The 27,270-nt window shown below is 41.3% G+C and overlaps 1 protein-coding gene and 1 pseudogene across 1 annotated transcript; one reads left to right on the forward strand and one right to left on the reverse strand.

Moving 5' to 3' along the window:
* Positions 1 to 1,502: 1,502 nt before the first annotated feature.
* Positions 1,503 to 6,744, reverse strand: ZBED4 (zinc finger, BED-type containing 4). The gene is made up of 2 exons (XM_008568957.1): positions 6,316 to 6,744; positions 1,503 to 6,176 (listed from the first exon to the last, which is right to left on the reverse strand). Exons 1-2 carry the CDS (start codon positions 6,476 to 6,478, stop codon positions 2,815 to 2,817), a joined length of 3,525 nt encoding a protein of 1,174 aa, XP_008567179.1. The 5' UTR covers positions 6,479 to 6,744; the 3' UTR covers positions 1,503 to 2,814.
* Positions 6,745 to 20,801: 14,057 nt separating this feature from the next.
* Positions 20,802 to 22,183, forward strand: LOC103587498 (annotated as a pseudogene).
* The last annotated feature ends 5,087 nt before the right edge of the window (positions 22,184 to 27,270 follow it).

Genomic DNA, 27,270 nt, shown 5'->3' on the forward strand with positions numbered 1-27,270 from the left:
ACCTTCAAGATCAGTCGCAGCCTTGGCGCTGAGGCCAATGATGTGACCTGGGGCCTGGGTGTTTCTGTCCCTCATGGCTGTCTGGTGCCCAGTCTCTCCATTCCCCTCCAAGCTTCCTCCCTGAAATCCTCTTGCACTCCTAACTTTATCCCAGTGTCTGTGGACATGACATAAGGTGAATTTCCTGGTTTGATGGCAAGTTGTGGTTGTAAAGGAGAATGTTCCAGTCGGGAGAGGTTTGGGGGCCAAGGGTACCAGGTAGGCAACTTGCCCTGTAATGGTTCTAGGGAAAAGGAGTTCTTTGTATTGTACTTGCAATGTTCCTGCAAGATGGAGATTGTTTTAAGAGAAAATTATTTTTAAAAACTAGTTTGATTCCAACATATTTTATTAAAACTAGCTGCATATAGGAATTTCCATTAAAATAGCTTAAACACAACCACCTTTTAAAACTGAAAGAATAAAGATAAGGTGGCCCTGGCAGCAGTGCTCACCTACCTGGCAATCCGTCCTGTCTGGAATTCCTCACTGCCTTGTCAGCTTTTGACACTTTCACGCTGCCTTCTCTGGAGGGCTGGTCCTAACGACCCAGCTGCCCATACCGGGAGCAGAAGCTAGGGGCCACTTTTGTGGAGGTCAGTATTAAACAAAACTAGACAACATATTATTTATCCATCCATATACTCACAATAAAACTGCCCCAAATTGAGCTATAAATTCAATATAATTCCAATCAAAATACTGTCAGGGAACTTGGCAAATGAATTTAAAAATTTCAGAGGACCAAAATACCGAGGTAAATTTTGAAAGAACAAGGCACTGAGGAAACAGGTTCATCTCAAGGGAGCGAGTGCACAGTCACCAGGTGGAAGGGCACAGGGAAAGGTGTGCACAGAGGCTACAGCAGGGCACGGGCACCACACTCTAAACACAAGACCCAGGAAATCATCATCATTACCAGCAGCAGAAATGCTGTTATAAAACTGGCACCTGCACTTCCCCAGTGTCCCATCTGGGATTAAGGTGAAATTTCAGATGCCATGGGCACGATTTCTATATACTGGCCTGCAAAGGGTATGCCTGCTTTATTGTCTGACAGAGTTTGGATGTGTTGTCCTCCCAGAACACATGTGGAAATCCGATCCCCAATGTGGCAGTGTTAGGAGCTGTTTGGGTCATGGAGGTGGATCCCTCATGAATGGATTAATGCTCTTCAGGGCAGAGGTGGGGTAGGGGGGTGGGGTGGCGGTGCTAGTGAGTGTGTTGTCACTCTATTAGTTCCTACGAGAGCTGGTTATTTAAAAGACCCTGACACCTGCCTGCTGTTTTCCGCCATGAGTAGAAGCAGCCTGAGGCCCACACCAAATGGTGCTGTCTCAGAATCATAAGCCAAATAAACCTCTGTTCTTTATAAATTAACCAGTCTCGGGTATTCTGTTATAGTAACACAAAAAAGGACTAAAACGTTACCCTAAAAATAAAAAGCCAGTGTCCACCTGCACTAGAAAATTGCAAATAAAAAGTTTAATTTCAGAAACTGAGTTCACCATTTATAAATACACTAAAACATAGTCAATGCAGATTTAGATTAAGCATAGGTACAGTATTTTAACAAAACAACTTCTCTAAAGGGTCACAGGCAGAGTGATTTGTATCACCCAGAATATTTAATTGGTTTGAAATGAGAAAATGAACCTTTTTTTAGATGTTAAAGCAAAAATTCTGAAGACATATTGTTAAAATAATATGACAACTGATAGTTCATTCTGATGTCCTTGGTATTCTAAGATACCCCAGTGATGGCTGAATCTTCCCTATCATAAAAATAAATCTAAACACCTAAGGCTATTCTTACAACTGTAATATAATAAGCTTTTTCCCTGTTAATAAGCCATCTCTTCTAAAAAGAATTTTATACATAATTTGATTAAACAGGGGGGTCAGTGTACACATTTCAAAAGACAGCTTCATAGCGCAAAGATACTAAATCAGAGGTGTGGAGATTTAATCAACAGACTGTCTGCTGTAAACGTGTCATATTATGCACTGGCTAAATAATAAGCATGAATTTACAAACTCGGATCAGATTTCAAAGGAGCTCATAATAAATAGTTGAGATATTTCTGAGCTAATGAACCACATAAAACCTGAATGCAAAAACCTGAAATGGGAAAATTCTAGTGACTAGATAACCACATAACTGATACTCCATGACACATCTAAGTTTAGTTTTGTTTTCGAATGCAATATCTCTGTCATAGTAAACAGTTACCTTCTAGAATATTCTCTGTACTCCTCAACATACTTTAGAGCCTGCTGTTAAAAACTGCTCAGTCAGGATGGCTTGACCACCTCCTATTTACAGATTTCATTCGACAGCCACGAAAGCTGTTTTGCTGCAATTAAAGCAATGCTTAACTAAAATACAGTACCTGATTTGTGGTTTTTACATAATTGAGTAAAAAGCCTACAGAATAAAATTGTTTACATCTTCTCTGCTATTCTAGTAAAACAAAATATTAACCCCCACCTTTTAAAAAACTTTACAGTTATGAATTAAAACCTAGTTATCATATTCCATAATCGACAAGACAGGCTATTTCTAGTGGGCTTAAAAAACACACCGCAATACCTGGCCTGCAGGAGCAGGAGTAAGGCACATGCAGACATGACGGTGCGCGCTGGAGAGTGGACCTGAGAGTGCCTGGTCTGATGTCGTACATGGCCCTGGGGGAGTGAGTCACAGCCCCTGGTACAAACAGCTAATGCCTAAGAAGCAACATTGTCTCTAGTCTGGTGGCTCCATTGTGAGTTTCAATACTGAAAGTATATTAAGGGAAGATTCACTTTCAAAAAGATAAGTTTTTCAAAATGTTCCATTGTGAGCCTGGATTGGGCAAAGCTACCATTCTCAGTGGGTGTACTGAACAGCTTTTCCGAAGGGACAATACTTGGGGGACAGCCCAAAAATCTGACTGCCAAAGTTGACAGCCCCGGCCAGGATGACTTCTTTAGGCTCCAGTAGGTGAGCGGGTCACAGCTGTGTTCAAGAACCTCCTCTTCCAAATACGCAAGCACCACGTCTTCAGGTAACTTTTCTCTCAGATCTTCCTTTTTCATCTTGGCCACAAGTGACCACAGGTTCTCCTCTCCAACAGAGTCTTTTGATGGGGAACCCGTGTCACACCCATTGGAGGCAGGTGTGTCATCTGAGGTAGAATTCAGTATTTCTAGTTCCCTGATTAAATCTTGCTTGTACTGTTCCGCCTCCTCCTCTGAAAACAGGGAGGCTTTGTAACGAGGGTCCAGCAGTGTAGCGAAGATGTACCTTGGGTCGTGGAGGGTGGCGGACAGTCGGCTCACCATGGCTTCCTTCAAAGACTTCAGCATGGTGTCGATGCCCATTGTCTCCTCAAACAACATCTCGATTTTCCTAGTGAGGATGTGGATCATGGGGATGACTTGGCTTAAAGTGGACACGTGGGCGCTCATCTCTCGACTGGCAGCATCGAAGGGTTTCAATGCGTGACATACAGACTGCATGACTTCCCACTGGTCACAGCTGATCAGCTCCCTGAAATTACACTCGAGGGACATCTCATTAACTGCCCTTTTCTGTTCAATGAGTCGTTCAAGCATATGAAATGACGTGTTCCATTTGGAGGGAACGTCTTGAATAAGATGGTGTTGTGGTAGTTCATATTCCTTCTGCAGCTCTGCTAGTTTCTCTTTTGCTTTGGGAGACCGATGCACCCGCTCACATATCTTCCGTGCAATGCTAAGTAAATTCTGCACCATTCTCTGGCTCTTGATGGCCTCGTTGACGATCAGGTTAACCGTGTGACTGAAGCACTGCACACTCGAGCGCTCCCCGTCGCTCAGCGTCTTACCTATGCTTGGATTGTCAGTAACCGTAATGCCAATCTGTAGGCCAACGGAGGTCACCCAGGCTTCCCACCAACTTTCCAGCTGCTTCTGAATGCTGTGGCCACTATAGTCGCAATCAATCTGTGACACGTCTAACAGTGCTGAGCAATGGTGGCCTGCGCAATGCGGTCGAACTGACGACTCGAAGGTAACCCAGTGAGCCGTAAGGGTCAGGTACTCACGGGTCTGGTTACTCATCCATATTCCAGATGTGAAGTGGATCACACCACTTTCAGCTTCTTTAAGATGTGACATAATTACCTGTTTCACATTATCATACATACCTGGGATAGCTGTCCTAGAGAAGTAGGAAGGGGAGGGTAGAGAGTACTGAGGTTTCAAGTATTCGAGTAGCCTATTAAAGCCAACGTTGTCTACAAAAGAATATGGCTGAAGGTCAAGTGCAATCATTTCTGCTATGAGACTTGTGATTTTTTTGGCAACTGGGTGAGAATCATAAAACTTCTCATTGGTGTCATCGAAGGAGGAAGTTCCTGATAATTCTGTGCTCAGTGGCACACGGATGTCTGGAGAAGAGGGCAGCACTGTCTCTGAGACATCAGTTTTCAGCACATTGCTATGGAACCTCTGTAAATGTCTCAGAAGGCAGCTGGTGCCCAAGTTGGTGGGCTTCTTGCCCCTGCTGATCGTCCGGCCACAGTGTAAGCACACGACTTTAGTGGAGTCTGCAGAGCAAATAGAAAAATGATTCCACAGCTTTGAGGTCTTTTTGCTATTAGCGGGAAATATAACTTGATTATTTTTTGTGACCACTGTTGGCAAGTCAGTTAATCTAGAGGAGGAACTTTCTGCAGAAGCCAAAGTGGCATATGGAGAATTTGCCAAGCTTGCACCTAGAAAGCCCTTTTGGTTCCCAACCACTTCAGGATGGCGTCTGTACAGATGTCTCATCAAACAGCTCGTGCCCACGTCACCTTTCCTTCCCCGACTGATAGCACAGCTACAGTACCTGCACACTGCCTTGAGACTGTCCGTGGGTGCCAGTGAAAAGTGGTGCCAAACTTCTGACTTCAGTCTTTTCATGACCTTCTTATTCTGCTGGAAGACAGCGCCAGACTCAAACAGCCTAGGACTCAACCTTTCACCCTGCTGCTTCTCAGGAGAAGACACCATTGAGGCCTCGCCGACGTCATCAGAGGACAACACAGACACATCTTCCATGAGCGCATCTCCAGGACTCAAATGCGACTGCAAGTCCTCTGTCAGCCTGTCAGGGGAGGAGGAAGCTGAAGGGGACTCTTTGACCAGCTTTCCTGGAGACGACGACACAGAGTTTAGATCCCCCTCTGGAGGCAACAAGGAAGTTAGCAGGGTTGGAGGAGTGGAGTACAGCGGTGGGATGCCCGTGCCGCCCCCGTTCTCCTGCAGCACGATGGAGCGATGCGCCCTCCACATGTGCCTGATGAGACAGCTAGTGCCCAGATCCTTCCCGTTCTTTCCTCTGCTGAACTCATTCATGCAATGAATGCAGACAGCTTTGGAATTGTCTAGGGGCGACAGGTAGAAGTGCTTCCAGACAGCAGATCTTCTTCTGGACCCGGATGAGTTCTTTGGAAGTGGAAGGTTTTTCTCTGCTATGTTCTCTGCAGTTTCATCATAATGGAGAGTGGGGAGGTGAGGAGATGACCCCACCAGGGCTTCTTCTCTGCTGTACTTCTCAGAAATGGACATGTCAGAGGAAATTTCTTCAGAAGAAACTACAGACACAGATTCCTCTGTTATTCGATCAGGGGATGGGATCTTAGATGCCATTTTCTGGACAAATTTGATGGGTGAGAGTATGGTGCTGAGGTCTCCCACGTCGGCAGGCTGTGGCGGAAGCAGGAGCGAAGCAGAAGGGAAGGAGGACACGGTGGACACGCTGCCATTTTCCTGAACGAGCACAGTCGGGTGCGCTCGCCTTACATGTCTCATGAGACAGCTTGTACTCAAGTCTTTTTCATTTTTACCTCTACTAAATTCTTTCATACAGTACATACATATTGCTTTCGTACTATCTCGAGGAGAGATAAAGAAATGTTTCCAAGCTGGAGATTTCTTCCTGGAGCCGATGTTTCGGCTGGAAAGAAGGCTCTGAGTCACAGCTTCCATCGCTACGTCATACAGTGTACTGCTGTACTGAGAGAACAAAGACCCATAATCTTCCTCCTTCTCGGTGGATAAATATTTCCCAGGGGGCTTACAGGTATAGCTCGTTTCTCTGATTTCCGCTTGTTCATCACCACTGTCTATCCATCGCTACGTCATACAGTGTACTGCTGTACTGAGAGAACAAAGACCCATAATCTTCCTCGTTCTCGGTGGATAAATATTTCCCAGGGGGCTTACAGGTATAGCTCGTTTCTCTGATTTCCGCTTGTTCATCACCACTGTCTGCTTGTTTCATGTCCTCTTGTTCACTTTTAAAGTCCACTCTTTCCAAACTGTGACTAGGAACTCGATCATCATCTTCCTCTTCTTCTTTAAAATTTATTTTATCAGAAATGACATCACTATCCCCTTTGGGACAAGTTTCCTGGTTATTCTCCATGACTGACCATAACTACTCTGGCTGTGTCATCATGTTAGTATCTTAGGTTAATAAAAAATTGATCCCAATGCTCACCTCTGCCCCCAAATGTAGATTCTCTTCACTTTTTCACAATAATTCTCTTTCAGGATGGGTTTCTATGAATATGGCTGATTATAAATATTACTGGAAAGTAGAATATGTAAATCGTATAAACATGTTGTCTTAGGGCACAGATCACTGCTTTCCGGGAGTTCTACTATTAAAGACTTCATGGCGTAGACACAAACTTATGCAGTGGAGACTTGCTTCTTGTCTTAAAGACAGGATCCCCGCCATCTTGACAGCACACACATGATCCTTCTGCATTACCTATAAAAGATGAAACCAAATTAAGCACAGAACTAAATCTCACATTTCAAATCTATACTATATCATGGATACATCAGCTCAATATGTATACAACAAAATTCCATAATGGAAAACAAACAGAAAAACTTGTTCCTTGACTTTTTGCAATCCACTTGCACAATGAAAATACCCGAATGCTGCAAAATAAGCAAAAAAGTAAAGATAAGAATTCAAATTCAAATGGCCTATTAATAAAGGATTTGGAAACATGAATACAAACCTAAAAACCTACAGTGATATAAAAAGGTAACTTATATTTAGAATTTATGCCCTCACCCCTCAAACAGTTTACCAGAGGTACTCACAGCTGCTACAATCAGCAAAACCGAATTCCTTGAAATCAATTCATTCTGCCTCGCTATGAGAACTAATATATATAATAGGAAATTTTAAAAGTCCAGCTAAACTATGAAACAATCAATTCAAAGACTACAAACTAAATACAAGAAAGACAATGATGATCCTAGACGGATGAAAGTCCCATGAGAGTAAAGCAACTCCCAGCCAGCCTTTCTGTTCACTCACTCAGTGGTCACTCCCAGAGTGGCGCTGTACTGTGCAGGAGCTGTGGTGCCACCGAGAGGAGGCAGTCACACGGCCTTACAGCTGGCAGAGGAGACAACAGTCACCAAGAACTGAAGTTTTTTTTCCTTTTTGTCTTTTTTCGTGACCGGCAATGGATCGCAACCCTCAGTGTCGCGCCCGTACCGGACCGGGACTGGCAACGGGATCGCAACCCTCGGTGCCGCACCCGCACCTCGCTCAGCCAGTGAGCGGCCAGTCTGTATGTGGGATCCGAACCCTCGGCGGGAGTGCCACCGCGCTCCCAAGCGGCGCACTGTAGCAGTGCGCCACCAGGCCGGCCCAAGAACTGAAGATTTTAACTGTAATAAATGCTGGAGGTACCTGTTAGGAAGGTATAAAAGAGCAGGATGGGACCTAGGAGAGCAGCAGGAGTTGTCAGGACATAACTGAGCTGAAACTTGAAGGATGATGATGATATGTGGGGTAGGAAGGGAGCAGTTTAATGAAAAAGTAGGAAAAAAAGTAGCAACAAAAAACCATTCTCAGCAATATGGCAGCATAAATTCTATGATAATAAACAAATAATAAAACTTTGACTCTAGAAAACCTGTAACAAACTTACTTTTTAACGTGTTAGTGGGCCTACAAGAAAGTGGGAGAACTCTCCAAAGACACAGTGAGTGGCAAACCCATGGGAGAGGCCAGCTGAGCCACAGCCAGCTGTGCAAACACAAGGGCGACATCTAAACAGCTGGGCCACACTGACTCTGGGCTTCCGCCAATGGAGCACTGAACCCAACATTCCCGAACTGTACAGGAATCAAGGTGGTGAGGAAGCCATGTCCTCAAAGAGTGAAAGAGCACACTATTAGTAATATTACTGGGACAACAGGCTTAAGCCAAACCTGTCTGGGGCAAAGCAGGATATGGTCACCGTATAAAGTATTCCCATGTTAATTAAAAGCTGCTATTCCCACCAGAAACAAATGCAGATTGTTTCTGAAAGAAAGCATTCCAAATAGTAAATTCCACAAAGTTCAGACAAATAAAAACTCAAAATAAAAAATTGGCATAAAAGTAAAACATCATTAAACACACAAGGAAACAAGCAACCATGAGTGAAAGTTGGCAGAAGCACACTTAGAACACCAAGGACTTTGCTTACTGGAATTACTACATAAAGGATAAAAAATAATTATATATTATATATCATGGTATTTCTTTTTCTTTTTTCCCTTTTTGTCTTTTTTACTGACCGGTAACGGGATCGCAACCCTCGGTGTCGCGCCCGTACCGGGGACCGGCAATGGGATCGCAACCCTCGGTGTTGCACCCGCACCACGCTCAGCCAGTGAGCGGGAACTGGTCTCCACATGGGATCCGAACCCTCGGTGGGAGCGCCGCCGTGCTCCCAAGCGGCGCACTTTTCCAGTGCGCCACCGGGCCGGCCCTATCATGGTATTTCTTAAAACTTTATATATAATTATACATATATAAAATGTCTTATAAAATATAGAAAAAGAAATATGAGCAAAAAATAGATTATAAAAAATGAGAAGACACATTTGGGAAAGAATCAAATAGAACAATTAGAATTATAAGTATATGAAAATCAAAACCACATGAGATACCAATTCACACCCACTAAAATAGCTATCATATAAAAGCAGACAATGAAAAGTGTTGATGAGGAAGTGGAAAGTGGAAACGGGTATGTACTTTTAGTGGGAATGTAAAATGGTGCAACTACTCTGGAAATCAGCCTGACCTTCCTCAAAAAGTTAAACAGAGTTACGACTCTACCAGGCAGTTCCAATCCTAGGTAAATACCCAAGAGAAGTAAAAACATAGGTTCATACAAAATTGTGTACATGAATGCTCACAGCAGTATCACATCAGCCCAAAAGTAGAAACAACCCAAATGTCCATCAACTGATAAATGGATTAAAAAATATATATTCATATAATGGCATACCACACATCTGTAAAAAGGAATAGAGTACTGATGCATGCTACAACGTAGATGATGAAGACACATCAAGCTAAGTGAACGAAGCTGGACCAAAAGATCATATACTGTACAACTGAAGATAGATGAAATGTCCAAAACAGGCAAAGCCACAGAGACAGAAAGTAGTCTAGTGGTTGTCAGGAAGACTGCTAGAGTTCAAAGTTTCTTCTTGAGTGATTAAAAGTTCTGGAATTAGAGAGAGGTGCTCGTTGAAACCTTGTGAATATACTTTAAGAAGGTATATTTTATGGTGTGCAAATTATATCTCAATAAAAAGTAATTTTAAAAAAGGATTCATAAATATATGATTTTGGAATTAAAATCAAAATGAAGGAAACTGATTAAAATCAGCTGAAGAAAAATTAATATACTGGAAGACAGATCTAAAGAAATTATTGAGAAACCAGCATTGACAAGAAATGAGATGAAAAATATGAAAGAGAAGATAAGAGTCACACAGGAGAGAATAAGGCAGTCAGAGCTATGGGAGCGGCAACACTTGAAGAGATCATGACAGAATTTCCAGAACTAATGAAAGACACGAATCTACAGACAGGAAGCATCAAGTATACCAGATGGAGTACATAAAAGGATTATTTGAATTCAGATCCAAACATAGACACCTTGTAATGAAACTGCCCAATGCAGAGACAGAGGGATATGCATAGATGGATCTAAAAATCAGGCAGACTTGTTTGGATTTGAATTTTTAAAAAAAAAGGTATAAATTAAGAAAAATGAAGTGGGCTGGTTGGTTAGCTGAGTTGGTTACAGCATGGTGCTGATAAATACCAAGGTCCAGGGTTTGATTCCTGTACTGGCCAGCTGCCAAAAAAACCAACAAAAAAACCCAAACAGGACAAAGAAAAGAAAAATGGAGAAATATTTAACATCACATGTATATCTGAATTTATCAGGAAAATATTTATTTGGGTGGTGAAATGAAGTTTAAGAAATAAATAGTGAACTATCTACAGATAAGGTGATATAATACTTGGGTTTTAAATAAAATAAAAGCTGCATACCAAAAAAAAAAAAAAAAATGTCCATGTGCTTATGATTTGTAAAACACGGTGCAAGGCTTATGGGGTTTCACTGGATGTAGTTTACTATTCTGTTCAATTTTGTAAATGCTTGAATTTTCCATAATAAAAAAAATTTAAAAATTATAGACTGATATAATAAGAATAAATGCAAAACTCCTTTCAAAATTTTAACAAGTCAGATCCAGCAATATATAAAAAGCACAATACACCATGGCCAAGTAGGTTTAAGGTGAAACCTACAAAGTTTGTTTAACATTCAAAAATAAATCAATATAATTCATCACATTAAGAAAATAATGAACAAAAACCATATAATTTCAATAGATGCAGAAAAAAAAATCTGACATAATTCAACACTCATTGATAAAAATTCTCTGCAAATGAAAAACAGAAAAAAATTTCATTTTCAGCCCACAGTCAACATCATTCATGCTTAATGACAAAGACGGAATGCTTTCCCTGAGATCAGGAATGAGACAAGTGTATTTGTCTCACCACTTTCAGTCACACTAAACAGTGGCAACCTGAGCTGTAAGGTAGAAAGAAGAAATAAAAGGTATACACACTGGAAAGGTGGAAGTAAAACTGTCTTTATTCATATTCAACATGACTATGTAGGTAAAATAATCATTAAGAATCTACAAAAAACTACTAAAAATAATTAATGAATTTAGAAAAGTTACAAGACACAAGGTTAACATACAAAAAGCAACTGCCGGGCCGGGCCGGCCCGGTGGCGCACTGGAGAGTGTGCCGCTTGGGAGTGTGGCGGCGCTCCCGCCGAGGGTTCAGATCCCATGTGGAGACCGGTTCCCGCTCACTGGCTGAGCGCGGTGCAGGCGCAACACCGAGGGTTGCGATTCCATTGCCGGTCCCTGGTACGGGCGCAACACTGAGGGTTGCGATCCCGTTACCGGTCAGTAAAAAAGACAAAAAGGAAAAAAAAAAAAAAAAAGCAATTGCATTTCTATAGATGAACCAGAAAATAAAATTTAAAAAAATTCCCCATATAACATCCGAAAATATGAATGTTGGGGATGGCTGGTTAGCTTCCTTGGTTAGAGCATGGTGTTATAACAAGGCAGCTGCCAAAAAACAAAAACAAAAACAAAAACCCAAAATAAGAAATGTTAAAGAGAGAAATTTTTAAAAATATGTAAAAAACTGTATACTGAAAAATATAAAACACAGCTGACAGAAATTAAAGACTTAATTAAACAGATGAAGAAATATACCAAGTTCATGGGTTAGAAAACTCAATATTGGTAAGATGTAAATATTTTCCCAAATTGATCTATAAATTCTTTACGATCCCAATCAAAATCATGAAATGCTTTTTTGTAGTAGCTGATAAGCAGAAGTTTAAAATCTACACGGAAATACAAAGAATCAGGAATAAATAAAGTTATTCTGAAAAGGAAGAAGCAAACTGGAGGACTTGCAGTGACTTCCACCTGAAGCCATGATGGAGAAAAGAGACTGGGTTTACCTTCCCACATTAGACCACCGTATAGCATACATGAAATGATGTTTTTCAGACACTGGAGGAGAGGAAGAAGAGAAAGCACAGGAAGGTGATCGAAGAGATATGGAAAACTAATGTGGTGAGCCTACAACTGCTCTAGCTTATTACCTCAACTTTCTGGTTGCAATGAAGGGAGCAGGAACTTAAACAGAGTCTGGTGGTCTTGCTGAGTAATTTGGCTAGAATTTGTTGGAGAGAGTACTAGAGAAGAGGTAGCTAAACAGAGCTCAAAAGATATGTAAAGGGCTCCCTTATTGCATATAAATTTGAGAAAACCACCCACAACGAAAAAAAGTAGGTGGAAGAATTGCCAGGGCTCACAGAGGGCTGGGAATAGACTGCTCCCACCAGCAAGAGTAGCACAACATCAACGGGGCCCTCAGAAGAGCATGGACTTAATGGTGGGGCTTAGAATAAATGAATACATAAGCAAATACATATGTCCATATGAAGATTTATACACAACTGTTCATAGCAACTGTTTATATATATGTATATGAATATATATATTCATCAGATTCTGCACTTTAAATATGTGCAATTTATTGCATGTCAATTATACCCAAATAAAGCTGTTTTCTTAAAGGCAGGGATTGTCAGAATTGATAAAAAAGCAATACTAACTATATGCCGCCTACAAGAAACACCCTTTAAATGTAAAGACAAATAGGTTAAAAACAAAAAGCTAGAAAAGGTATTCGTGCTAAAACTAATCAAAATAAAGCTGGAGTGGCCATATGAATACCAGGTAAACATTTAAGAATACCATGGTAGGGATAATAAGGAACATTACATAATTACAAAGGGGTCAATTCATATAGAGCACATGACCCCAAATGTGCATACAACTACTAACAGACCTTCAAGATATATGAAGCAAAACTGATACAACTAACGGGATACTAGAACAATTCATAATTATAGATGGAGATTTCAACACATCTATTCAATAGTTAATTGAACAAGTAGACTGAAGATCTATAAAATATAGATTTTAAGTAAAGATATAGAAGATTTAAAGGACACAATTATCAAAGTTGACCTAATTGACATTTATTCAATGGTCCAATCAACAACAGAATACAAATTATTTACAAGTGTACACAAAATATTCACCAAGACGGACTGTTCTCTGTACAATAAAGCAAATCTCAATACATCTAAAATAAATGAAATCAAACAAAAAAAGTCTCTAACAACAAGGGAATTAAATGAGAACTCAACAACAGAATATTTTAAAAAATCCAAAATATTTTCAAATAAATAACACTTCTATATTAAGTCAAGTGTCAAAGAAAATAATCACAAAGAAAAGTAAAGCAAATTTAATCCCAAAATAAGCAGAAGGGGAAAAAAAAAATAAAGATGTAAAATCAATAAAATCAAAAAAAGAAAAAGAAAAAAAAATCAATGAAAGTAAACACTGCTTCCTTTGGAAAGATCAATAAAATTGGTAAACTTCTACACGGACTGATCAGAGGGAAAAAAAGGAGAAGACAGAAATTAACAATACCAGGAATGACAGGGGATATCATCATAGATTCTACAGACATAAAAGGAAAATAGAGAAATGTATAAATAACTTTATGAAAATATATTCTGCAACTCAGATGAAATTCCTTGAAAGGCACAAGTAGAAATAACCTGAATAGCCTTTTATTTTAAAAAAATGAACTTGTAGCTGAACTGAAAAACCTTCTCACAAAGAAACTTTCATGCCCAGATGGTTTCACTGGTAAATTCTAACAAACATTAAAGATAGAAAGAAAAAAAAAAAAAAAATACCAGTGAAACACAAATTCTCCCAGAAAATAAAAGAAACACTTCCCAACTCTTTTTATGAAGCATTACCCTGATACCAAAACCAGCAAAGATGTTACAACAAAAGAAACAGCTCAATGTCCCTAGAATCACAGGAAAAAAATCCTTAGCAAAAATTTAGCAAAGCAAATTCAGCACTATATATGAAAGATAACACACCATGATTAAGTGGGGTTTATCACAGGAATAAAGGAGGAAAACCATATGGTCATGTCATGAGATGTAGGAAAACATTTGACAACACTTCCACATCTATTCAAATCAGAAATAGGACTCTTCCTCAACCTTGTAAGTTGTATTCAGAAAAACCCTACAGCTCACATCATATTTAACACTCAAAGACCGGATGTCTCCTCTGTATGTTTGGTAACAAGGCAACTCGCAGCACTTCTAACACTGTGCTGGTGGTTCCAGCCCAGGCAATAGACAGAATGTAAAGGAAAAAGCAAAACTGCTTTTATTTGCAGAAGACATGCCATCTATGTAATAAAGGCCTTAAGGCCTCCACAAAAACATACTAGAACCAGTGAGTTTCGAAAGGTCGTAGGATTCAAGGTCATCCTACCTCAGCATGTTCCAGCCCCTGTTGCTCCTTCATTGTAAAATCTCTCTTCCCCACTGGCAGCACACCACCTCGTTCCCCAGCCCTTATTTTCTCATTCCTGGATAACCTTGTCCTCTGTCCCCGTGCAGGCTACAAGGAGGACACTTCAACTCTCTGGGTCTAAAAGAACCCAGCTGTTCTCCCTTCCCATGAGAATGGAGATCTCATTCTAGGTTGGCTTTGCCTCTCTCTGAGACTTTCTCAGAGCTTCAGAGTGGAGGTGATGAGGGTGGTAAGAGCCAGTACTTACTGAGTGTTTATTATAGGCCATTTTGTACGAAGAAAGTTTAGTAAGACTTTTTTCCTTTTACACATGGGGCACAGAGAGGGTGAAAAACTTGTCTGGAGCACACAGGTATTAAGTGGTGGAAACAAGCCCCTGTTCACATCCAGAAGAGAGCACACGTAGGATTGAGAGGTAGGGGAGGAGAACAAAAGATATGAGAGCTGGGGAAGAAGGGGAGATGTAATGGTTATAAAATTCCAGTACTGAGGGGCCGGCCCGGTGGCGCACTGCTATAGTGCGCCGCCTGGGAGCGCGGCAGCGCTCCTGCCGAGGGTTCGGATCCCACATACAGACCGGTTCCCGCTCACTGGCTGAGCGAGGTGCGGGCGCAACACCGAGGGTTGCGATCCGTTGCCGGTCACGAAAAAAAGACAAAAAGGAAAAAAAAAAAATTCCAGTACTGATAAAAGATTTCAGGCCACAGATTCAAGAATCCCTATAAACACCAAACAGGATTAAAAAACAAAACAAAACACTGAAAAGAGGAGATAAAGCAGACAGATAAAAGTTTCAAGGGACAGAGGAACATGTTAAACAATGCCAGAAGAATGAAATCAGCAAAATCCAGATTGTGGGAAATTCTACAGGGCAAACAATCCAGTTTCTTTAATAAACAAATTACACTTGAATACTGATTTTAGTTACCAAACTATTTAAGAACATGTTTTAGAAAATGTGGGAAATTTGTACACTTACTTAGTATTTCATAGTAAGCAATTTTGTTATTTTTTAAGGTGTGAGAAAGGTATTACAGATATAACTTGTAAGAGAATTCCATCTTTTTTTTTTTTCTTTTTACGGACCGGTAACAGGATCACAACCCTCGGTGTCGCGCCCGTACCGGGGACCGGCAACGGGATCGCAACCGTCGGTGTTGCGCCCATGCTGCGCTCAGCCAGTGAGCGGGAACCGGTCACCACATGGGATCCGAACCCTCGGCGGGAGCGCCGCCACGCTCCCAAGCGGCGCACTGGAGAGTGCGCCACCGGGCCGGCCCGAGAATTCCATCTTTTTAAGATACTTACTGAAATATATTTAGATGAAATATGATTTCTAGTATTTGCTTCACAATATAACTGAGTGGGGGACGCAGATGACTTGGGAATGGCCATGAGCTGGTAACGGCTGAAGCTGGGTGGTAAGTACTTAGTTCATCAGGGTGTTCTTTCTGCTTGCATATATATTAGATTATTTCCATAAGACTTATTTTGAGGGAAAAAACCAATTATGTATATGGCTGACTTCTCAAGAGAGACAATGTAAACCAGGAGACAAAGGAATGATATCTTCAAAGTTCTGAAAAAAATAAAAAATAAACCAGAATTCAATAATAAACAAAAATATTTCTGCAGGATAAGAAACAAAAACTGTGTTACCAGGTGACCTGTGCTGAAGGCAATGCAAGAGTATTCTTCAGGCAGAAATAAAACAATCCTGCATGGAAGTACAGTGATGCAGCAAGGACAAGAGTGGGTAAGGGGCCACGGGCTCGGTATGCTCACTGCTGCTGCGGTCCCTTGCTAGCAGGCCCTTTCAATGGAATGAACTAGAAACCATAAAGATACACACACGTCTGCACGCATGTGTATATGTGGATAAAAACCATGAGTTCACCAACTCCAATCCAACATCACGAGACCGAGCCTCCCCTTTCTATAATTGTAACTTTTCCTTCAACACTGTGAAGTCTGGCTCCTGCTACCCTTAACAGATGTACTCATTTGCTCAATCCTACCATACACAGAAAGTAGTTGTAGAATTGCTAACCCATACTGCCAAAAAAACCAAACAAGACCTCTAACTAGAGATTAATATTAACTTGTAATTTTTTGTCTTTAGACTTGAGAGAATCCAATCAAGCACTGTGTTTCTTGTATCAGTTTTCTTCCATATGTGTAGTTATTTTATTCATTTGAAATATAGTAGGTTCAACTGTTTGTTTGTAATACAGCCTAGATTTTATTTTTTAATTTCCTCAAATCCCTCAATAAAAACAGAACTAGAACAGCAAAAGCATGATCCCATATATGATTATCAGCAATACCAAAAGAACAACAAGTTGTTTCCGTTAACTCCAAAATCTAAGTGGAGGGGGGAAAAAAAAAATCTAAGTAGAGGGGACAAACCATGAACATGGTAAGTCAGTCCCAGACTTACGATGGTTTTACTTACAAATAGTACTTTGAATTTTGTTTTTTTCCTGGGCTTAGCGACATGCAGTATGACAGTCTTACATGAGATACCCAACACTTCTTTAAAAAATAGGCTTTGTGTTAAATGATTTTGCCCAACTGTAGGCTAGCTTAAGTATCTGAGCATGTTTAAAGTAGTTTAGGCTAAGCTATAGTGTTTGGTAGCTTGGCCACTTAGGATAATTTCAATTTGTGATAGGTTTATTAAGACCTAAGTCAGGGCCGAGCCTGTGGCGCACTCGGGAGGGTGCAGCACTGGGAGCGCGGTAGCCGCAGGTTTGGATCCTATATAGGGGTGACCAGTGCGCTCACAGCGTTCACTGGCTGAGTGCGGTGTGGCCGGTCTCAAAAAAAAGGACAAAAACAAAAAACAAAAAAACAAAACAAAACAAAAAAAGACCTAAATCAAGGAGCATCTCTATATAAGGCCAGTGTGGTATAAAATCTATATGTGTGGAAAAAGAAAAGAAGCCACTGGCACGTGATACAGTGATAATCCTAAAGTAGCCAACAGGTATTCACTGGAGATCCCAAAGGACCACACTGCTGAAATTTGTTTTCTGCATAGCAGTAAAGCTGAAGTCTCGGGGTCCAAGCTAAGGTCTAAAGAAGCTGGAGAAAACACAACAGCCAACATGTCCAAGGCCTTCCTGGACAAAAACTCACACTGAAGAGAAACTGCTGGGAACAGGTCAACTAGAACAACTAGATAAAACATCAGCAATGACACAGAAGACTTGAACAACCAACTGGACCTAACAGACACCTATAGAACATTCCATCCAACAGCAGCACAACACATACTCTTTTCAGGTGCACATGACACATTCCACAATACAGACCATTTGGTAAGCCATAAACAACCATTAATAAACTTAAACCATACAAGTCCTCTAATCACAATGGAGTTAAATTATAAAACAACAACAGGGCCGGCCCGTGGCTCACTCGGGAGAGTGCGGTGCTGATAACACCAAGGCCCCGGGTTCGGATCCCATATAGGGATGGCCGGTTGGCTCACTGGCTGAGCACGGTGCTGACAACACCAAGCCAAGGGTTAAGATCCCCTTCCCGGTCATCTTTAAAAAAAAAAAAAGAAAGAAATTAAGGAATAAAAAAAACAAAGAGAAATTGACCAATTTAAAAAACAGGCAAAAAAGATCCAACATCTGTTCAAAGTACCCATCCCCCAGAAAAAGAAGAAAAAGCAAGAGAGTGGAATGCTAAAAAAATAGGGCTGGCCAGTCAGCTCAGTTGGTTAGAGTGATGCTATAATGCCAAGGTCAAGGGTTTGGACGCCCACAGCAGTCAGCTGCCCCCTACCCCCCAAAGAATACTAAAAACTTAAAAACCTTTCCTGAAATCAAAATTGTGAAATTACGTACATATTGAAAGGGCATGAGAAAATCCATTCTGAACAAATAACACTGAGGTATATTCTAGTAAAATCACTGAACTAAGGGCTCTCAGGCAAAAACCAAAGCCACTTATAAGGGAAATAAAATAAAATCATGATTTTAACAGCAATGCTTTATGCTAGAAGACAATGTAATAACATATTTCAGATATTCAAGGAAAGAAAATGTGAACCAAGTATAAATCCAATGATTTTATACCCAGCCAGACTGACTTTCATGCATAAAGGATTAAAAAACAAAACCCCTATAATCAAAATGCAAGAATTCAGGAAATATTGTTCCATGAGTCCTTCCTAATAAATCTATCTACTGGAGAACAAACCTCAACCAAAAAGACAAGAGAAACATGACATGATGACAGGGTGTGAGCATTTAATATACAGCTACATGTAGAACTAGTACTGAATAAGGGTAGATCCCACCTAAAGATAAATGGGAAGACTTATGCAAAAAATACTTCAACTGTTTTCAATAATGATATAGGTGGCGGTAGTATTGCCATTATTATTCTGAGACTGTGATATGTGTAGCAATAGATAAAGTAAATGAGTAATTATGTGATATTCTAATTCTCATCTCTTATGTCCTTCAGAACCAAGATTCTAGTGTAAAAAGGAGATAGAGACATAAGATTTAAGAAAGTAAGGTAAACATTCTGTAGTCAGTGAACAGATTATATAGTCTAGCTCTGTTCATTGCAAAGGCCTAGAAACAATGACCAACCCAATAGCAATGAACATGTCTAACATCCAGATTGTGGTTTTAAAACATCACTTAAAAGCTATTCAAAGAAACTGGGGTTGAAGAAATGGCTTATTACCAGTCTGGGGCAGGAGGAACACATGATGAGCCAAGAACTTCCTGACATACCAGATAGCATGAACCTTTGAGTATTAGAATTGTGTCAAAAGGGTCTAGGAGCCAACTTGTAAAGGCTCCCACTGTCCAAAGATGAGACAACTTGAACACGAATAAGGATCGTAACAGCAATTCATTAAAACACATTAAATATGTTTAAATTTATGAGTTCATAATACCAAAATAAAATCCCCAATTAGAGAATGATAGGAAAATGGTTACTTTGAAAACTGATAAAACAATCAAGCATTTATTTGTCTTCAGTTTCCTACATGAACTGTGTTGGAGTGGGAAAAACATACACACCGCCAAAGTGTTTTTTCTATTTCCTTACCACAATAATCAATACAGAAGACCAACTTTCGTAACCAAATGTGGGGGATTACTCCCCACCAGCAATATGCAAGCAATTCTCTGATGGACACCAGCTGGGTGTCCTCTAATTCAATTTAATTCCGACACTACCTGGAGATAGTGTCAGATCCCACAGATTGAGAGCTCAGACCTCAAGACTGCTCCCTACTTCAGATGCCAGTTCCAAGTCCAAGTCTCTGGAACTTCTGAACAACCAGCTATAGATCAGGGTTCCCACAGCTGCCTCCTTGGGTTCAATTAGTTTGCTTGAGCAGCTCACAGAACTCAGGAAAACATGTACTTATGTTTACTGGTTTATCATAAAGGATATTAGAAAAAATACAGGCAAAGAGATGCATAGGGCGAGGAATGGGAGAAGGGGCGCAGAGCTTCCATGTCCTCCCCGGGTGCATCACCCTCCAGTAACCTTCACGAAGCTCCCAGAACCCTGTGCTCTTGGGTTTCTATGCAAGTGTCATTATGTAGGCATAACTGACTAAATCATTGGCCATCGGTGATCAACTTAACCTTCAGCCCCCTGTCCCCTCCCCAGAGATTGAGGGTGGGGCTGAAAGTCTGAACCCTCTAATCCCACCTTGATCTTTCCAGTGTCCAGACCCCATCCTGAAGCTACCTAGAGGCTACCAGCCACTAGTCACCTCATTAGCATATGAAAAGACACCACTTTGGAAATTCTAAGAATTTTATTTGTATGCTTGGAGACTAGGACAAAGACCAAATTTTCACAATATCACAAATTGTAACACTAGATAACCAAACAGTACATAGTTTCTCTTTATAGTAGTAGGCCATCTAATACACAAAGAAGCAACTCACAACCGGAACATCACAATTTCATGACTTCTCATGAATTAATGCACACATGCATGTGCATCAGCAGCTGCCAACATCAAGACAGACAGACATCCAGACATTGGTTGCTTCCTGAGGAAACAACACATCACCCCCTGAAAGAGTCTTGCCAAAGGTCAAACCAAATCTAATCCAACTACCAACTTACAGGAAATCAGAAGACAGAGGAACACCAGAGCAATGTTCCAGTTGTTCAGTTGAGTCATGAAAGTATAAAGAAAACCAAGAAAGTAACTGCCATGAAAGTAAGATCAGAACCCTGCAGCTCAGATGTGATGGCCTGGCAGGCAATGCCCAGGGCCTGTTGGCCTGACCCTGCCACTGGGGATGCAGGATGCATAGTTGTTGGCCCTGGGCTGGCCATCGCCACAGGGTTGGTGGCATGACATGCTGGTGTGTGTTGTAGGGGTCACTTCAGGCATGCTGCAAATGCCCACCAACTACTTCCCAGTGTCCCTTGTGGCTGCTGACGTGGCTGTGGGGCCATCTGCCATCCTCTTTGCCGTTGCCATCAGCCTGGGCTTCTGCACTGATTTCCACAGTTGCCTCTTCCTCGCCTGCTTTGTCCTCGTGCTCATTCAGAGCTCCATCCTCAGCCTGCTGGCTGTGGCCGTCCACAGGTACATAGCCCTCTACATCCCACTCAGGCTGAGGAGTGCCACCAGGATTTCAGAGGACTGTGGAGAACCACCTGTTCGCTCTTTCTTCCACACACAAGATGCAGGATTCTGGGGAAGGAGCCAGTCAGCAACTGGAGTAGATCCCAGTTGTAGCTAATGAATTCAAGGCTGAAGGTATAAAAGTTAGTCACTGGGGCCAGCCTGGTGGCGCACTCAGTAGAGTGTGGAGCTTGGGAGCACGGCGGCGCTCCCACCGAGGGTTCGGATCCCATATAGAGACCGGTCCGCTCACTGGTTGAGCGCGGTGCAGGCACGACACCGAGGGTTGCGATCCCGTTACCGGTCACGAAAAAAGACAAAAAGGAAAAAAAAAAAAAAGTTAGTCACTGGACATGAGCAAGAGAGGGTCCTTGCCTTCAGCACTGGATTGATTCTGTTCTTGGAGTGGAATGGTAAAGACAGTGCCACCAACTGCACGGAGCCCTGGGATGGAAATACGAATGAAAGCTACTGCCATGTGAAGTGTCTTTTTTTTTTTTTTAAAAAAGATGACCGGTAAGGGGATCTCAACCCTTGACTTGGTGTTGTCAGCACCAGGCTCAGCCAGTGAGCCAAACGGCCATCCCTATATGGGATCCGAACCTGTGGCCTTGGTGTTATCAGCACCGCACTCTACCGAGTGAGCCACAGGCCGGCCCGTGAAGTGTCTTTTTGAGAATGTGGTCCCCATGAGCTACATGGTATATTTCAGTTTCTCTGGGTGTGTCCTGAGCCACTGCTCATAATGCTGGTGATCTACATCAAGATCTTGATGGTGGCCTGCAGGCAGCTTCAGCACATAGAGCTGATGGACCACTCCAGGACTACCCTCCAGCGGGACATCCATGAGGCCAAGTCACTGGTGATAATCATGGGGATTTTCTGTGCTACCAGTACATGCCATCAACTGTGTCACTCTTCTTCAGCCAGCTCGGGCTAAGGATAAGCCCAAGTGGGCAACGAATATGGCCATTCTCGTCACACGCCAATTCAGTTGTCAATCTCATCATCTACGCCTACCAGAACCAAGACTTCTGCTATACTTTTCACAAAATCATCTCCAGGTATGTTCTCTGCCAGACAGACATCAAGAGTGGGAATGGGCAGGATGTGGCACAGCCTGCTCTCAGTGTGGGCCTATGACCGAGGCCCTGGCCTCTCTGAGAAGGCACAAGTTCACAATAAACAAAAGGACAGGACGTGACTGGCTGATTCTCATGGTGAAAGACAGCTATACCTCATGAGCACAATGGGCTGCCTCTTTGGAGCACATCCCTGGAGTTACCATCTAGCTAATATGTATGTGTCATTAGTAGGCTCCAATGGTTGACAAATACATTTATGGTTCTTTTTGGCTGCTTTTACTGTGTGGATGATGCTGACGCCTTGAAGGATTCTAAAAGACTATTTTGTTTTTAAGAGTCTGCCTCATTCATCATAAAAAATGAAAACTATTTTACTGTGAAACACTGTGAACTACTATAATGCGAATTTTTTTGACTTAGAGGCAATGGAAAAATAAAAGTTCGTTGTACTAAAAAATATGTATACTTGTACCTAGGAAGGTGACTAGGAAATTAAAAGTATAATTCTTCAATCATTTAAGGAAATGATATTCTCATAAATTCTTAAGCAGAATTATTATTAGGTAACAATTTTAAGCTCCATTCTTTTCTATATGCAGGAAACTACTCTAGAGGAAGAAACAGGAGAAATGGGATCCTTCCTCCACCAGATTCCCCCTTCTAGAGCTAGGTAGTCTTTTTTTTTTTTAAAGATGACCGGTAAGGGGATCTTAACCCTTGACTTGGTGCTGTCAGCACCACGCTCACCCAGTGAGCAAACCGGCCATCCCTATATGGGATCCGAACCCATGGCCTTGGTGTTATCAGCACCACACTCTCCCGAGTTAGCCACGGGCCGGCCCTAGAGCTAGGTAGTGAATTTTCCTTCTCTTCCAAGTTTGAGTTTAGCCAAGTTGTTGGAACCCAAAGTGTGAAAATTTTACTAAGTAAATTATGTAACTGTGTATGTATATTAGGTGAAATAAAAACTTTTTTAAAAACAAGCAAACAAAAGTAAGATCGGCAGTTACTTTTGTTGGGAGGGAGATGAGACCAGGATGGGATGTGGAAGGATTCTGGGGTGCTGGCTAAATTTCACTTCTTGACCCAAGCGACAATTACAAATGTGTCTACCTTACAATAACTTATTAAGCTATACATTTATTTTATTCAGATTCTGTAACTGTGCTATACTTTAAAATAAAAAGATTCAAAAACACAAAGCTACAACAAAGAGCACACTGTGGTGATGGTGCCAGTGACTAACAAATGGACCAGCGCAGATGGGAGAGTCCAGAATTAGGACTAGACACGATATCTGCACACACCATTCTAATAAAGTGCTAGGACAATCAGATCTCTCCATGGAAAATATGACACTTTACCCTTTAGCTCACACCATCCCCAAAATCAACTCCGGACCAGCGCAGAATCCTGTGGCATTCTGATAATTTTACATATATGTGAAGAACAATTTGGCTTTTGCCACCTACCCCAAAACTTTGACATGATACCTTGGCCTTGAAAGATTCCCTATTCATTATGCATCTGGAGCCAGCATCTATTCCATGGTACTGATCTATTTTCCAGCAAACAAAAATTGGTTTAAAAATAAAACCAATCAGCGTGTATACAAAATAAGGTAATCAATAACAAATAAAACACAGAATCCTTCCAGAACAGATCCAGTCACTGCTGTTCTCAGCCCCTGGCCCCCAGGACAGAAGGGAGCCCCAGCTCACATGGCCCTGCCCCATCTATTCACAACTAGAGCACCACCCTTACGCCAAGGACTGATTACATCAATTAAGAAAATATCGATACACTTAAATAGTGACCACTCAGCAATCCTAAATTATGACCAGAGATTAAAGACAGAGGAAAACAGATAGAAAGGAAGCACTCAAAACTAAAATTTTCTGGTATTTACTTTACATTTAATTAATTTTGAAGACAAAAACACCTAAAATTAAAGGTAGTTAATCAAAGGATCCTTTCCATAGGTTACAAAAGGTAAAATATGTGGAATATTCTCAATTTAAGACACGAGTTCTGACGTGTTGTAGATTCTGTTATTTTTTATTTAAAGATTTAAAGAAACTACCTCCTAACTACTATTATACAGAAGTATCAGTGTGCATTCTCATGAGTGGTGTTTCCAGCTTTTGCACTGCAGAGGGTAATCACACTCGGTGGCTTATTGATATAATGATCAATTTGTATTTAATGATCTCAAATACTCTACCTAATACTTGTATATCCAATTTAGTAAAGTATATTTTTTCATTTTTCACATTCAAATTAAAGCACATTAAATGAAAACTATTCCAAGATACCATTTCTTGCTGTATCATGCCGGCAAAACTCCAAACGCTTAGTAACACGCTCTGTTGGTGAGGCCCTCCCATACAGTGCGGACGGGGGTGCAAGTCCATGGAGGGGAATTTGAGAACACTTACCAAAATGGCATATACCCTTCTACCCAGTGATGTCACAGTAGAAACAGACCCTGAAGACAACCCCCATCAACTACAAGTCAACACATGAGCAAAAGTCACAACAGCATCCTACGTCCAAAGACTGGAAACCATTGAAAAGACTGATGTGTACATTCACAGATGTGCTGAATAAAAACCAAGACACACACAGTGTTAGTGGTACCCGTCACCTTCTGTGGGAGACAGGAGGGAAAGTGTGTGTGTGTGTGTGTGTGCACATGCTTGCTTATTTTTGCAGGTTAAAGCATAAGTAAGAACGGTTGCCTAGAAGAGTGGAGGAGTAGGGAAGGTACCTTTTATATAATTTACACAGTTTTGACTTTTGAACCATGTAATTATTTTGTACATAAAAAAAATTTTTTTAATTCCAAAGCTGAAAACAAACTGGAACAAACCGAACTGTGTATCAAACGGGCAAAATAACCAGAGAAAAAAATATTTGTCAAGGGACTTTAAAACACAGTACTTCATTCACCTAAGTGGAACATACGAAGGTGCTTCGAAAAGTTCATGGAAAGGGCCGGCCCGGTGGCGCACTGCTACAGTGCGCCGCTTGGGAAGCGCGGCGGCGCTCCTGCTGAGGGTTCGGATCCCACATACAGACCGGTTCCTGCTCACTGGCTGAGCGAGGTGCAGGGGCAACACCGAGGGTTGCGATCCTGTTGCCGGTCCCAGGCCGGTACGGGCGCGACACTGAGGGTTGCGATCCGTTGCCGGGCACGAAAAAAAGACAAAAAGACAAAAAAAAAAAAAAAAAAAAAAAAGTTCATGGAAAGATTTGTATTATCTTTTAATTCTATTTTTCCACGAACTTTTTAGAGTACCCTCATGTACTAAGGACAAAAAGAACTTAAAAACAAACAAAAAACTCACAAACTTTGCTAAGCAGTTTTATTAGTAGTAGTAATACAATATTGTAATTTTACAACCTATTTTATGTGTATTTTACCAAACAAATAAGTAATTATGCCAATGGTATTAAGAATTAAGATTTTCAGGATAAAAAAAGATACAAATTTTAAAAATCAAAGAAATTAAATAAAATCACATAATTATAAATTTGCATTGAAAATATCAGTATGAACTCCCAATGTTTTAAAAATGTTACCTAGCTCTGTCCAACAAAAGGGCTGTAGCAGTAATATGCAAACACAATAAACAAATCTAATGCCTGGATCTTGGTTCCCAGATACCTTTCTGCACTAAAAAGAAGCAAAGCACTCTGGAGAAATGGCTGGTTGCAGGTCTGGAAAAGAAAGTGAAAGTGAGCCTAGGACACTGGCAGAGAAGAAGGGCTCCAAGAACAACGTGCTGAGTGAAAACAACACAGAAGCCAGCTTGGGAGGGGCTCCCGATTGATCATGTTTACAATGATTTGAGCATCACGAAACAAAAACAAAGACTTTAATAAAGTATAACACAGTGAACAAATAAAAACCTACTTATCTGCCTTGACATTCAAAGCTGGAAAATGAAAAATAAAAACATTTGCTACAACAGAGGTGACTATTCCACCAACTGCTTCCCCTGGAAATTGTAATAAAAGGAAAGAATTAAGCATCTATTCTGTCTTCTTGGGAGGTAATGAATGAGGAAACAAGATAAAATAAAGAAGGAACAACAGCACTGGACAGTCAACATGCTGCTGCCCAGCAGCTCTGGGGAGGACCAACAAACACATAGCATGGAGGGCTGGTGGAGCAAGCGTTCACATGGCCCCAGCATGTCCCCCACAGATGATTTGCTGACTGTGCGATGGGGGGTACATCTTAAAGGCCCAGTAATCAAGTCATATCAGCCCACGTGAGACAGCCTCCAAGGACAGTAGTACAAAGCACACAGCATCACCCACACGATCGTACCCAAAATGTTCCACCCAATCCAATCAAACCTCTTAATGCCAGATCACAAGGCATACACAGAGAGCAGAGGAACAAAAAGACACAATGTGATGCACAATCCTAGTCTAGACTCTGGTTTGGAAAAAAAACAGCTAAGACATCTGGGGGACAACTGGGGAAATCTAACTGTGGACTGGCTTTTGGATGACACCAAGGAATTATTGTGATGTTCTTAGACATAATCAATCCAAACTGTGATTATAGAGAATGTCTTTTTCCTTTTCCTTAGGAGGAAAGGACACTTAGAGGTGAAGTGTCCTGATATCTGCTATTTCCTTGGAAAAGGTCTGGCAAGCGCCAGGTGGCAGCAGGGGGCAGTCATGGCAGCTCCATCAGAGGGCATGGCACAGAGGAGCACCAACTCTCTGTAAGAAACTTCCTAACATAATCTTAAAAAAACTGAAGCGTATTTGTTTTCAACTCAAGACTACACATGCCTCAGTGAGCTGTCAAGTACACCCAGGGAATCAAGGAACTCAAAGTCAGTCCCCAGCCTGGCTCAGACTGGGAGATGGCAGTCTTTCCTACCACAGACATAAGTTAAGATCTGGGTCACACTCGATCTTAGAGTAACTTTAACATATTCTGAGGATGTAGGGCCATAGTTAACAGAGTTTAGGGGTGGCAATAGCATCAGCTGCACCAAAGCCAGAAACTCCAAGAGCCAGTGTCCATACAAGGAAAAACTATCATCCAGGTCTGGGCTAACCTGTGATGAAGAACCTGAAGCTAAGAGCCAGAGACAGTTGTGAAGGGTTAAAACTTCA

Source organism: Galeopterus variegatus, unplaced genomic scaffold, assembly GCF_000696425.1.
Source record: "Galeopterus variegatus unplaced genomic scaffold, G_variegatus-3.0.2 Scaffold454, whole genome shotgun sequence".
Taxonomy (NCBI): domain Eukaryota; kingdom Metazoa; phylum Chordata; class Mammalia; order Dermoptera; family Cynocephalidae; genus Galeopterus; species Galeopterus variegatus.

Excerpts from the sequence above, each read along its gene's own strand:
- ZBED4 (XM_008568957.1), bottom strand. The coding sequence starts at position 6,478 with ATGGAGAATAACCAGGAAACTTGTCCCAAAGGGGATAGTGATGTCATT. Across the intron at positions 6,177-6,315 it reads CATGAAACAAGCAGACAGTG|ACAGTGGTGATGAACAAGCG; the intron begins GTGATGAACAAG and ends AGCGATGGATAG.